This window comes from Sarcophilus harrisii, chromosome 3, assembly GCF_902635505.1.
Source record: "Sarcophilus harrisii chromosome 3, mSarHar1.11, whole genome shotgun sequence".
In the NCBI taxonomy this organism is placed as follows: Eukaryota; Metazoa; Chordata; class Mammalia; order Dasyuromorphia; family Dasyuridae; genus Sarcophilus; species Sarcophilus harrisii.
Window position 1 is genome coordinate 268496107 of NC_045428.1, and position 15155 is coordinate 268511261.

A 15155-nucleotide genomic window follows, 5' to 3' on the forward strand; every position below is an offset into this window, starting at 1 on the left:
AGAATAAAATTGCAAAGATGATTATACTTCTGCGTATTCCCAAAGTACCTGGTGCCCCATTAAACAACATAGTAGATACTCAAAAACTACTTGAATTGAACTCCTTCTGCTAGTCAACCTTTTCCTATGACTCCTAGATTAATAGGTTAAGAAAATGAACAATGGCCTTTATCATAGTGGAGTGAAAAGAGGATTTGAAGTCAGAGGACCTGTGTCCAAGACCCAGATCTATCACTTAATATTTGGATCTATGTCTCTCTTTTAACATCAATGGGTCTTTGTTTCCTCATCAATAAAATGAGAGTATTTGACTGGATGATCTCTATAATCCTCTGTTGCTATAAAATTATGACCATGTCCTTTCAGGAGTTCTAAAAACATCCACTGCAAACTCATTTTACTTTATTTTAATTAAAGCTTTTTATTTTTAAAACATATGCATAGATAATTTTCAACATTCACCCTTGCAAAACATCTCTTCCCTCCCCCAACTCCCTTTCCTAAAGAACAAGTAATCCAATGTATTCAACCTTATTTAAAAAAAACTCTCTCCCTCCCTCTCCTCTCCCTTCTCTTCCTCTCCTTCTCCCTCACTGTCTCATTCTTTCTAAGTTGTTTAGAATTCTGTGAACTTTAAAATTTAGATCTGAGAAGGGGTTTAGATGGTCAAACTTGCTCCTTTACAGACGGGGAGACAAGGAATTACCAACTTGTTAAGTATGTTTAAAGAGCAGTGAATCCAAAGTCTCCTGAAGCCAGTCTAGTACTTACAAGATTAGAACTCTTATCTAAAATAGCACTTCACCTGTCCGATCCTAAAAGTTCATAACTCTGGAATAATCATCAAGTTCTTTTCTTTCCTTTACTCTATATATCTCAGTCCAACAATAATTCTAAGTCCAACCTACAGTTTGTCCATAATATTTTCAGGGTCCTTTCCTACTCCTCTCAGTAATCAGATCTATTTTTTATTGAAGGCTTCAAAGAACTAAAACAAATTAACACAGCAAGCTCCTTTGTGTCTTTCTAATCTATTCTACAAAAATAACAAATCATTTTCTTTCCTTTATTTTTAAAAAAAAACTTAAGAAAGACTTTATCAACAACCTTAAAATCTTCACAGTTTTATAGGGCCAACAGGGAATGCTAAAAGCCTGTCGTTTATCACAAATAGCAAAGTTGAAAACAAATATATATTTAGGACTATGTATGCAATGGGGTTGGGACCTTGTCTGGATTCCGAGTTATGGAAACTATTTAACCTCGATAACCTCAATTTAGTGGTGGGAAAATGGCAACCATGATCCAGAAAATATATGCAATTATTGCTGTACTGTTAAAAAGCAAATTTCTTTAAGAGGACAATAAGGGGCGAAATGATTCTTGGTGGACATGATGGTTAAGGTCAATTTCATATCACCAAACTCCTCAATGTCTGTTATCAGTATTAAGGATCAACAGTCTGATTATTATCTCTTTGGATCAATATCACATACAGTAAAGAATAGTAGTTTTATTTTTTATGGGAATTTACAAAATTTTTCTTAATGATAGATATATATCAAGAAGATAGATTTAAGAAGAATCTTTGAAAGAAAAACCTAAATCTTAAAAAAAATATTATCTCTACTTATTATTTCATTCCCTCAACTCAATTCTACAAGGGCTTCACTCCTTCACTATTCCAAATTAAAACATCATAGACTTTAAGATTCATTTGGTTCATATTACCTATTTATTTTGCAACACTTTGGGTCAACACATTTTTCCACAACTCATTTGGAAATACATCATGTTGTATACTTAATTTATTTTATTATATTTCCATAACATTTCATATGTCATTATCTCTTCTTTGAATACCAATTACACTCTTCTCCCAATTATTTTTTCTCTTTTTATTTTTCTGCTCCAACACAAGTGGCACAGACCATATAAACAGTATTCCCCAAATCTAATCACTGCTCCTCTCATCCAATCATTATTCTATGATCTTTCTTTGTGGGGATTTGTGAAGAAAAAAAGGAAGCCAAATGTAGTAATCTTTCTATCAATTTCACTACCTAATTTTCATGAAGCCAGTTGCTTAATTCCCATTTGGTCCACTTCAAATTTTAGGTACTAAGTCCATTAATTGTATGGCTGCAGCAACTAGTGAAGTTTTAACTTTTATTGAATTGAGAGGCACTATACTAAGAATATGTCACCAAGTATTTCTTAACCAGTACTGCATCATTCCTTGGATTTGTCAAGAACCTCTGGAATGGACCTTTGCACAAGGCTAAAATGTCACAATACATTGGCAGAAAAAGAAAACCTCTTATGTAATTAAAAATTATAAAAATGACCATTTGGTAAATATGAATAAAGTAAAATAGTCTAATCTTGAAAATGACATTAAAAGGATAATTACAAAATCTTAGAACTTGTGGGTTCTAAGAACAGGAACTAATATTAACTATTGAGGAATTATATTCTCTTTCATAAATCCCAAGAACACTGAAGTATCTCTTTCAGATGGGAATAAAACAAATATTACAGAGATTTTAAAAAAATTTGAAACACTAAATTTTAGAAATATATTCAATTTGAAATTTAAAATATAATCCTCAATGGCATTATATAGACAATGTTAACAAGAAATTCTGTAATTGTTCAAATACAAAAGGATTAACACATAAGTTATGGTGACAATAGCTAATCACTACATTCTATAGCTAGAATTTAGTAATGTATCTGTACTCACCAATTAGAATATAACAAAATCCCACCATGGTGGGAAGGAAGAAAACAATCAGGGCAAAAAATAAGTCATGTTCTTGACAAAGAAGTAAATGGAAAAAATAAGAATGGAGAGTTATGAATCGGAAACTGGCTCAATAACAAGAAAAAAAAAAAAAAAGGAATGATTTGCTGGTCAGGTTCTGACTTGATTCTAGATGGACACTCTAAGATCTGTCTTTGGCTTTGTGCTATTGTGGTATTTTTACCAGTGACTTGAATGAAAGTATACCTAGGCAGCTTGTCAAGTTTGCAAATGACATAAAAGCTGAGAAAGACAGATGTTGGATGAGATAACTGGATTGAAGAAGATCTTGACAGTCTAAAATCATGGACTAAATCTAATGGGAAAAAAATTAACAGGAATAATTGTAAAATTCTATTCTTAGATTCAAAAAAATTAAATTGCCCTATACAGGACAAGGATGGTGGCTATTAAAGAAGGAGGTAAAAATTTTTAAAATGTTGGAGTAGTAGAATTAATGACAGATACTTTCAGGCATTTGAAGAGTTGTCATGAAGAGTATTTAGTTTGATTCTGTTTGGCCACAGAAGTCAGAACAAGAAACTACAAAGGGAGATTTTATAATGATATAATGAAAAACTTCTAAACAACAGAGATCCAAAAGTGAAAGGGACTACCACCTAATAATACTGTAGGAGGTATTCTGTTAAGATATAAGAAAGACTGTATTGCCTCTAATATTTTTTAGGATACTTAATAAACTCAAGAGATCCTGTGGCTCACTGTGATGGGAAAAACCTACTCTTAAATTTTAATGTTCACTATTCCTTTTATTTGAATCTATCATGGGTCAAAATTGCAACACAATATAAATGGTAAAAATATTAAACACCAGATACAACATGGCTCTTCCATGCTATTGTATAGGTTAGACCTTTTTCCAACATGAGTGGTAGAAATATTTCTGTTTATTTGCAAATATGAATACATCTCAGTTAAATTTTTGAAGTTACTACATATAACATATCAATCAATCAACAAGCATTTGTTAAGTATATAGCATGAGCCAGGCACATAAATGAATCAGTTAGGGAATTTTTTTGCCAAGCTACTCCTTTCCAGACATTTGCAAAAATAACTCAAAAAAGGAAAAGAGAAAAAAGGAAAGAGAAGGGGCACATGTGATATGTTTCTAGGGTTTTTTTTGAAAACATGAAGTTGCCTCTTTGGATATAGATATGTAAATGCTTAAGAAAGATGATCTTATGATCTACATGATGATCTACAATAAACACTATCATGTCAGAAGCAGGAGAGTCTACATTGTTTAACATGGGAATTGCTGTAGATACAAGGTTGGGGTAAGATTCTAACTAAAATGAATATGCATATTGAGCATATTAAAAACTCTTAAGAGGAGAGAGAGCTTTTTAAAGCATGTGCACAAAAATTATTAGAAGAAAAGGGAAAACAAGGAAAAAAGCACTTGGGTTCCACTGAAGCATCAAGCCCAGTCTACTCAGTGAAGCACATTTAATTAGATACAATGACAAGGATCTTGAACCAATTCCCTAGGAATTCACAGCATAAACAACTGTAAAATAAAAAATAAAATTGTGTGCATTATGAAAATAAAGTATGCAGCCCTTGCCTTCAAAGAGGCTGTCATATTCAAATAGGGATATACCAAATATTCATACACAATAAATACACAGGATGGGGCAGGAAACTAAGAACATCAGAAAAGGCCTTTTTAAAGAAGGTATACTCAAGATGAATTTTTAAGGGATTAAAAAGAGGTGATGATAAGATGAAGAAGAAGAGTGTACATTCTAGACATGAAAGACAGCTTGTACAAAAGTGTATTGGGAATGACAAGAAACAGGTCAATTCAAATATAGCATAGTGTGACAATTCAAATATAGCATAGTGTGACCATAATGTGTGCTATGGAGTAAAGTGTAATCAGCAGGAAAGTTAGGTTTCATACTCTGAAGAGCTTTAAATTTCAAACAGGAGTTTGTATGCCAAAAATAATAATGGAAAGTGATTCTAAGCTTTTTGGATAGAACAGTGACATGATCAAACTTGAACATTAAGAAAATCAGTTTGTCAGCTCTGTGACAGACAGACTGGGAGAAGAGAGTTTTGAGGCAAGGAGACCAAGTAGAAAGGTACAGCAATAATCTAGACAAGGAGTGCTGAGGATTTTGAAGAAGGGTGGTTCTTTATACACTGATATTAGGGTGACATGCAATTACAACATTATACAACTGATCATATTAATTGGCCACAAAATTCGAGTTCAATTCAATACATCTTCAGTGATTTTACTAAGGTCAACACAACAGAATAATGGAAAAGCTAAGTCAGCATTTTACCCAAACTGAGAATATAAGATACACAAATTTTACATACAGTATGGGATGTGATAGCTTGGAATAGTAGAAAAAATACTAAACTGACTAAGAGTTGTAAATTCTGGATTTACTCCATTATAAATTTTGTGACTTTGTTAGTCAATTAATTATAACTTTCTTTAAATAAAGAAGTTATACAAATATCTTCTCTATCAACCACATAAGGCTATTGGAGGGCCCCACAAATAATGGTTTTAGAGTCCCATAAAATCACTGCATACATAAGGTAGTTTTTTGTTATATGTCATAATCATCATTCAAGTGATGAACAAATATTTATTAAGCACCTACTATATGTCAAGCACTGCGCTAAACCACAAACTATTACTATTTTATTAAGTTCCTATATATTTCTACCACGAGGAGGATCTACAGACAAGCACATGCACATGTGAGTTCACGATCATCATATATCCTAATTCCTGTCATTCCTCATAGGGATGATTTGGGGAGACTACATTTATTTCAACAATGCTGCCACTGCTCAAAGTGAAACTTTGGAAATGCCCATATACATGCACAATATTTTAATTATAACCATTCTGACTTAAACAATTGTGTGTGTATATAGAGCTAAAAGAGATCTCGGTCTTCTCACTTACTAAATAAAGACACCAAGGCAGAGAGAAGTGAAGAGATCTGGCTCAGAGGTAGGGTTTAAACTCAGATGCTCCTGCCTCTACAATCAGTACTTCTACTATATTAGCTGTCTCAGTAAATGAATATTCCTTTTCACATTGAAAAGCATTAGAATATAATCAAGTAGATATAGAAATAAGTCACCTATTAAGACAGGATGTTTAGACCTAGCTTAGTGGCACCATGGATAGGATACAGGAATTGGACCACTTTTCAAATTCAACCTAAGACATTTTACCTGATGTGTGATCCTGGACAAATTAATTAATCTTTGCCTCTCTCAGTTTCCTGAATTGTAAAAGATAATAGTAACAGCACACCTCATAGGAATTTTGAGAGGAACAAATGAAATGTTTTTGAAGCATTAAGCATAGTACCTAATTCACAGTCAGCATTTAACAAGTGCTTCTTATTCCCCATCCCCACTCCAACCATGTGAAAATAGGTGTTAAGAGACTGGGTATAGTACTTTGCCAGGTAAGGATATATCTACTACCAAAGGAAAAAGTTCTTGAAGTCTATACTATTCATTTTGTGCCATTTCTCTACTTAGAATACCCTTGTGGGCAAATTCCAAATGTTAGAATCTCAACCATTGTCAAGGTCCATCTCAAATGTCATCTGATTTATGAATCTTTCTATGATCCCAGAAAAATATAACCTTTCTTTCCTGAAAACTTATACCTCTCTTTCAGACTTGTATGTAGTTTAAAGACAACAACTACAGGACACATGATCAGTGGGCACTTAAGTGTCTGTTTCTCTGTCACACATGTGAGATAGCACATCAACTCCCTGTTCTTCCCTGGCAAAGAGATAGATTTTTAGGGAAATAAGAGGTCACATTGTGGCACTGCACTTAGAGGCACAAGGAAATGAACATGTAGCTGAGAAAGAGAAGATATGTTAAATCCTATCGCAATGATGCTTATCTACCCCGAGGCTGTTGTCAGGTATTGTGCCTTTGCTTGTGTGAGCTCTTTATTTTCCTATTCTCATCAAGAAAGGGGTTTAAACCACAAAGCTGGTTGTCTTTGTAAGAGGTGCTCAAGTTACCTATTTATCTTTGAGAATTATGGATAAAAGTTTAAACACTATTTATTCTTAAAGTAACTTCTCTGGACTGAGAAATCATATACTTTACTGCTCTAATTTTTGATGCAATGCCTGTGATCAGTAAATTCCTGGATACAAATTCAGTTTGCTATCATAGCTAGTAAGTCATAAACCTATACATCTATCACAAAAACATTTTTTTAGGTTATAAAAAAAAGTTGCTAGGACTAACTATTTGTTGAGCTAGCCCTTTTCAAGGAGTGGGAATGAGTTTTAAACACTTTGCCATACTAAATACTGAGTCAGAGGTTTTAGCAGAACTTCTATCATAATGCAGGTCAAAGCACTGCCTTTCTGACCTAGTATTACCAAGAACTGAAATGAATACAGAGGTAGAAGAGGATAGTATTTCATTTTAATTTAACCAAGAATTGGAAATTCTGATGGGGAGATTGAGGCAGTCCTCATATCTGTTCAGGCAAATAGAACTGATCATCCAAACTGGAAGTTTGTACTATACCCGTTATCACAAGTGAAAATACTCTCTCCTATAGGAAGGTTTGGTTGAAACTCTTGAAACATGGGAGTGGATAAAGCAATTTGATGGTTATCTCTTGTGGATATAAGTAAGATTGTATCAAGATACCTATTCTGGAGTCAGCAAAGGTGGTTCTATCTGTCCCAAAATGAAGATATCTTACACCTTACATGATATCCCCATCTTACATGATAACTTGGCAAACAATCTGTTTTTGTACACAGATTTGAAGAAATATTGGGATAATTTTTTTTTTAATAAGAAAGGCTAATATTCTTTAACAGCACTGGCTGACTTACTTGAAAGACTGAGGTCATATGTTTGAATTGGACTTTAGTTTAGAAAAAGGAAGGTCATCAAATATATAAGGAACGCTAGACAGGAGTCAGGAAGCTCCTATACCAAGGAATTCTCCACAGGTCAATACTCTAGTTTCCACTAGAGGTTTGAGGGAAAAATCCTTGCTCAACTGGAAATGGGAAGATCTTTCATTTCGATTTCACTTGTGGTGGCTAAACAGGAAAGTTAGGTATTGTGAACATGGATACAAAGATTAGGATTTAGATGTCTATTTATGGTAGCCTTCTATGCTGGCTTTTGTCTGTAGGGTTAAATGGCAACCCCTGAAGGTGGTTGAACCATCTTGTATAACTGATATCATATCCCAGGTTGGAGAACTATTCACAAATTCATTTCATGATAACCCTGTGATGCTAAAGAAAGTGGGTAACTGTGTTACATACAATAGACTGACTATATATGAATAAAGCTATCTTAACTTCTACAGTCAGACCTAACCTGGTAGTGAATGGAACAGCCCAAGGCTTGTGGGAGTGGTTACTGGTTTTACCACAGTGCCTTCCCCCTGCATCCCCATTACTGTAGTGTAGAATGGTGTAGAAGCAATTTGCTTTAAAAAAATCAAGAAACTGAATTAAGGACATTTTCACTATCCTTCTCCTGGGATACTTGAATTCCCCTTCATGTTGCCATTTTTAAAGAGTAGAAATCTAAAACAGGTCTCACTTTCTGAAGACTTAGATGTCTACCTGTAACAAAAATGATATATTTATTGGGTTGAATGGCCACAACTGCAGAAGCCTTATATTGGATGTTAGCTCAAATACAAGATAAGGAATAGGGATCAACCTTAAGAAAATTTAAGATCCAGCATGCTCAGTGAGATTTTCAGGGATAAATTGGATAGAGGAAATATTGCTTATTTTAAAATAAGCTAATAATACTTGCAAGACTCAGAGGCTTATCTGATTTGATTCCTCAGGTTCTGGAGGATCCAGGTTCCCCAAACCTGGGGAGCTCCATTTCTAGTCATTTCAAAGTCTGCTTTTGTCAAATGGAGTCTAAAATAAGCTAAAGAGCCCCTGAAGATTTAAAGTGGGTTATCAAGTGGTCATTTCCATTGGGTCCTTAGGATCCTGTGGAGCCTACATTTTTGGAAGTCTCTATCCACAAGGCCCAGGATGAGTGAATCTTGGTTAAGAACCAAGAAGGGATCATATTAGATCTCTGGAGTCTTAAGCTCTCTAAAATGGATATTCGCTACACCACTTTTGAAAAAATCAGGTTTGTCTATTATTGGACCCAAGATGCTACTGAACAGATTTTAGGATCACAGCATTAACTTCCCCCAGAATTATGAATTTAATGATGCAAGATGTTTCCTTTAATAAATTGGGCAGGACATAGGAGGTTTACATTTAAGTGCTATATTCAAGTTTTATTCCTGAATAAGTTATAATTTTGCTGAAAGTTCCAAAGACCAGTCTTAGTCCCAACATCTGTCCAATGACTATGAGGAATTTAGCTTTTGAGGAATGTCACCTTGATTGATTCACTGATCGGTCTGGCCCATTATGAGAAAAAGTATAAATAACTGGACCACAGCAGCAATTAATCCAGTAACAGGGGACATCTTGACAGATAAAGAGACAAATTTTCTAAGGAGGCCAAATTTAAGTTGCATACTTGGCATGTTAGAATGCTTCAAGGGATAGGTCAGATTAAGATTTTCATTCATTTTATTTATTCCTAGGTGCTGGACATAGGTCTGGCTGAGAGGTCTGTGTTCTAAAAGGAATATAACTGGACAGTTAAATGTGGGGTTGAGACCAGTGAAAGAATTTTACTTATGCCTCCCACCACACAGAGTTGCTTATAAAACATGTCAATGTCCATTAGAGACAGCACACTTTTTCTGCCAAAATGAACAGCAGATAATGGGCAATGGCCCATCATCAATCTGGACAGAGCAGTTAAGAAGCAGAGTGGACAGAGCACTGGACCTGCTTCAGATGCTATATGACTGGGCACATCATTTCAAATTCCTGGGCCTCAGTTGTCTCATATGTAAAAATGAAGAGACTAAATTTGATCTTACTTAGGTAAGGTCCCTTCCATCTCTAATTTATGATCCTGTGCAGATGCTACTACAAAATACCAACATATACATGGAAAAATTTAATGAACATATGATCTTGATTTCAGTTTCTCTTTCAAATATTAACTAAAATTCATGATTTTTAATAAAATGAAAGTACTTTTAGGTAAAGTATTCTCTAAAACAGGGGTCCTCAAACTACGGCCACGGGCCAGATATGGCAGCTGAGGATGATTACCTCTCTCACCCAGGGCTATGAAGTTTCTTTATTTAAAGGCCCACAAAACAAAGTTTTTGTTTTTAGTATAGTCCGGCCCTCCAACAGTCTGAGGGACAGTGAACTGGCCCCCTATTTTAAAAGTTTGAGGACCCCTGCTCTAAAACATTTCTGCTCAGTATTAGACTGTTACTACTAAATCAAATTTAAATTAGTTTTCTTCCCACAGTTCAAGAAGACACATAGTTTGCATGATAATGAGAATAATTCAATTCAATAACTACTTATTTAAAGCCTTAATAACTGCCGGGTACTATATATACTAGGTGCTGCAAATACAAAGACCATCACTGTCCTTCAAGAACTTACATTGGTATATTGTTGGGTTTTTGTTTTGTTTTGTTTTTTTGGGGGGGATGGGAGGAGGAACCACTATGTGCTTATGAAATTCATTATAAAACATATAAAAAGTAATTTTCTAGGTAGATTAGTAGCTGAGAGTGGGAGTAGAGAATCAGAACAGGATCAGCATAAGACACAGCTCTTGATCAGGGCTCTGAGGGGATTGACTTTATGGGAGAAAGTGATTTCTAGTACTTCTAGTAATACAGTGGGAAAAGAAGGAATCTCATATATAAGGTAGAACAAGTAAGTAAGTAAGATTAGTGAATCAGTTGGGAGTGTATTAAAGGAAATATGTGACATAAGTTTGGAAGGTAGGCTGAAATTAGATTCTGAAAGACTTTGAAAATCAACAAAAGTTTTTACTTTATTTAAGGCAAAGGGCAGTTACTAGAGTTTCTTAAGCAAGGGAATTATATGGTTATCTTTGTCTTCAGGAATATTACTTTAATGGGTTTGTAAAGGATGGATTGAAGAAAGGAGAAGTCACAGGTAGGAAGATCAATGAGGAGCTTACAGCAATAGCCTGGGTGAGAGGTGGTAAGACTTGATCTCAAGGAGTGGTTATGTGAAGGGGACAGAAATATCAGCAACTGCTCTAATGGTAACTGAAGCAATAACCTGAAAGTATAAGCAAACGATTCTTTCTCTAGAATTCTTTGTACTATCAGATGAGCTAACAAAAGACACAGTAGAGTTTACATAGTCATCTCATATGATACATAAAATCACACTGTCTTACTTACATGCAATCTGGTAATTTATAAACCTACCTCTTGTTTGAGGGTAGCTTTCATGCATGTCTGACAGAGAGGTCCACTTCGGGAGAACTGAAGGGGAAGTCTACGAGTTCTAGCCTGACATGTTGGCTCCTCACATATCAACCAACCCTGGAGAGAATGTAAAAATATTTTTAAGCACAAATCTGTAAAAGGCAGAACTCTGGGGAAATATACTTGAAATAAGGTGTTAACTCAGTAGAACTGATAAGACAATGGTTATCTAGTTTAACATGGTGATTTAATAGTTCTCTAGTTCAGTATGATTGATTGAATCTTTTTTTCCCCATATTTTATTTTACTTTTTAAAATTATAACTTTTTATTGACAGAGCTCATGCCTGGGTAATTTTTTTTACAACATTATCTCTTGTACTCACTTCTGTTCCAACTTTTCCCCTCCCTCCCTCCTTTCACCTCCTCCCCGAGATGGCAAGCAGTCTTATACATGTTAAATATGTCACAGTATATCCTAGATACAATATATGTGTGCAGAACCGAACAGTTTTCTTGTTGCACAGGAAGAATTGGATTCAGAAGGTAAAAATAACCCAGGAAGAAAAACCAAAATGCAAACAGTTTACATTCATTTCCCAATGTTCTTTCTTTGGGTGTAGCTGCTTCTGTCCATCATTGATCAATTGAAACTGAGTTAGATCTTCTCTTTGTCAAAGAAATCCACTTCCATCAGAATACATTCTCATACGGTATTGTTGTTGAAGTATATAATGAGATTGATTTAATCTTACAACAAGGTGTTAACTAAGTGGAATGAAGATAATGATTCTCTAGTCTACATGTACTTAGTATAGTCCTACAAGTTGACACCTATGATAATGTACTTTTAGAGTATATAAAAGCTAAGAGATCTGGGAGGAAGACAGACTGGAAAATAAAGACCCTTGTGGTGGCTGTCCTGTCTCCTTTACAAAATTCTAACATTTTGAAGTAATATTTATTATGATGAGATATTTGTCTTACGCCAAACTTAAGAAATTTGAAATGGTCATCAAAAATATTCACTTTCACTAAAAAAGCAATTTGTATTTATTATTAATTTGAAAAAAATTTAAACACACATCATCATACCTACATTTTGTTTCTTAAAAAATAACTTTAGTAGGTTATTTAGTAGAAGGGGCACAGCAGAAGATATTGAGTTGCCTCGTCTTTCCCATTTGTCTAAAACTAATTAGATTATTCCTTAGATTCATGCTGGAGATATGACACTGACCACAGTGATCTCAAGACTTAAATAAATTTTCCATTTAAATTAAAATGGTTTAAAAGAAGCACCACCTTCACTTCCATACTATGACTCCTCATGGAGGAGAGACAGATACTTTAAGAAAAAAAGTGTCCTAAAACAAAGTGAAAATATATAGGAATCTTTTAAACAAGTTTGCTAAATATTCCAGTTCTACTTAAGTAACTAGGTCACTTAAAATATAAAATACTGTCAAAAGCCAACATTTATACAAGAGAAATTAATTACATAAAAAAAACCCACAACCAATGTCCTGTGATACACAAATGAAAAGGATAAATGGCATTTTTTATATTTCTTCCCTAATTTAGAATTGTTATTTTCCTAATTATGTACACACAAAAATATACACATACAGAGGCACTTCTTAATTGTCAGGCATTTAGATTCTATTTGGTTTCTTCCCTTTGTTTATGAAGTGGAGAGGACAGATATATAGCTATTGCCTCTCCTTTTTAGATCTCAGTCAAGAAATTTTGCATTTTCTGGATATGGATTTAGATTAGAAATAGCTTTTCTTTTGTCTTTTAACCTATAAGGAAAGAAAGTGGAAAGGGAGGGCAAGAGCACATAGACAATTTCAGATTGACTTCCTTTGGTCAGGAATGGGCAATCATTCTCAATCTCTACTACTGGATACTCCCTCCTGCATTGATCATTTGCCTTGTCTGATTGGGAAGCAAGGCCTCTTCAGCCAGAGGGGAGAAACACTAACCAGGAGGGGGTAACTTTCCATTCAACTGCACACAGCCTGACATTCTTTCAGAACAGAATGCTTCTTGTTCTTTAGAGATATACAAAATGAGGGTATTTGTCACTTATTCCTGTTTTATCTAATGGTGTTCACACACTAGAGTAAGTCTACTCTAGAGCCCTCTTCCTACTATTAATACTATCATAAAGATTCTTAGCTAATAAAATGAATAATGTCCTTCACAAGTCACATTTAATTATCATAAGACACATTTAATTAATGTCACATGATTTTGTTTACAGGAATTCTGCAAATATCTATGAATAACATACAATGTACCCAATGTTGTACTAATACAGACTCATTTAAAGTACTGTTAATTTCTAAGCACTACATTTTAAGGTAGATGAGACAAACTGCAACATATCCAGAAAAAGGTGATTGATATGGCAAGTGGACTGGAAAATATTCAATTGGGATCAGATAAAGAAACTAGAGATGTTCAGTCCTGAAAAGGGAGACTTACAGGGAACAACATAACCATTTTCAAATACTTAAAAAGTTGTGATGTAGAAAGGACTTGTATTGCTCATTCTGGAAGACAGAACAAGGAACAATAGTAGTGACAAAAAGTTAGCATTAAGTTTGAGATAAGGAAAAACTTCTGAACAACTGGAGCTACTCAAAGCAAAATGAGCTACATTATTAGACTGAGTTGTCCTTTCTTAGCACCTGGCTCCTAGAACCTCTCCCCAGTTTCAGACTAGCTGCCTAATTAGCATTTCCAAAGGGAGTTCCTCTAATCTAAAATATAACCCAGCCTCTCACCTGAAACCATTACTCTTCCTGATTACCTGTTTCTGTCACGAGCAGCACCATCCTCAGAATCTGTTCTCCTCTCACCATCAACATCCAATCAGTTTCCCATCTCCAGAATACTTCTAACTTCTATCTTTCTTTTGAATCCCAGTCATCAACCTAGTTCAGGCTCTTGTTACATAGATCAGCAATGTCAAACAAGTAGCTCACAGGCTCAAATTTAAACCAGAACTAGATTAAAATGCAATTGAGAAATATTTAACAAAGTAAATAAAGAACTGTTTGTCTCTGAGCCTTACAACACTGACCCAAACCACTGTAAAAGTTTCATAACTGGCTTTCTTGCTTCTTGTCTCTTCTTTAGTTTATCTTCTACCCAGCTGCCAAACTGATATCCCCAAAGCACACATCTGACAATGTTGCTCCCTTTCTCACAATGCTCCAATAATCATTCCCTGGGCAAGTCACTTAGCACTGTATGTGTCAGTTTCCCCATTTGTAAAATGAGCTAGAAAAGGAAATGGCAAACTCCTTGAGTATTTTTGCCAAGAAAACCACAAAAATGGGGTCATGAAGAGTTGGACATAACTGAAACAACTGAGCGATAACACCCAAGATACACTGCCTCCCCACCTCGACATCCTTAGGTTTCATCAAAACCTAAGTACAATTTCCTTAAGGTCTTCACTCACCAGCACTAAGTGGCTTTTCTCCAAATCACCTTGATTTAACTTTGTTTCTATTTAAATGTATATCTAATGTGCTTCCCCTTACAAATTGTAAGTCCTCATGGGAGGAACTATCTTCTATTCTGTCTTTGTGTTCCTGATAGCCAGTATAGTGCATGGCATATATAGAGCAGGCACTTAATAAATACATCTTCACTGACTGATGTTTGAGCGGGAACAGGTTGGATAAACTGGAAATGATAGAAAGCCTCTAGGGTCCCTTTAATCTCTTAGATTCTCTAACTCTGTAAATGATATGAAAGGAACTAATTTCTGTCTTTGAGGACATTAAAATCTAGATAGATGAAAAACAAATACACAATTTAAAATGATTTATAATCCAGGGTCAGGCTTTGTAAAAATCAAATATGGCATAGGAATTCAGAGAAGGGAGGTGGGGAGAGGTTGAGAAGGGGTCTATAGACCATATCTAATGAGACTGAAAAATGACAA

The 15155-nt window shown here is 34.8% G+C and overlaps 1 protein-coding gene across 3 annotated transcripts in view; it reads right to left on the bottom strand.

Annotated features, from left to right (window-relative positions):
• POLA1 (DNA polymerase alpha 1, catalytic subunit) overlaps positions 1-15155 on the bottom strand; it is a 332125-nt gene that overhangs the window by 117062 nt on the left and 199908 nt on the right. For all 3 annotated transcript variants that reach the window (XM_012544449.3, XM_031959462.1, XM_031959461.1), the window contains exon 35: positions 11190-11306. In XM_012544449.3, the coding sequence (XP_012399903.1) occupies positions 11190-11306 (117 nt within the window). The remainder of the gene's footprint in view (positions 1-11189; positions 11307-15155) is intronic.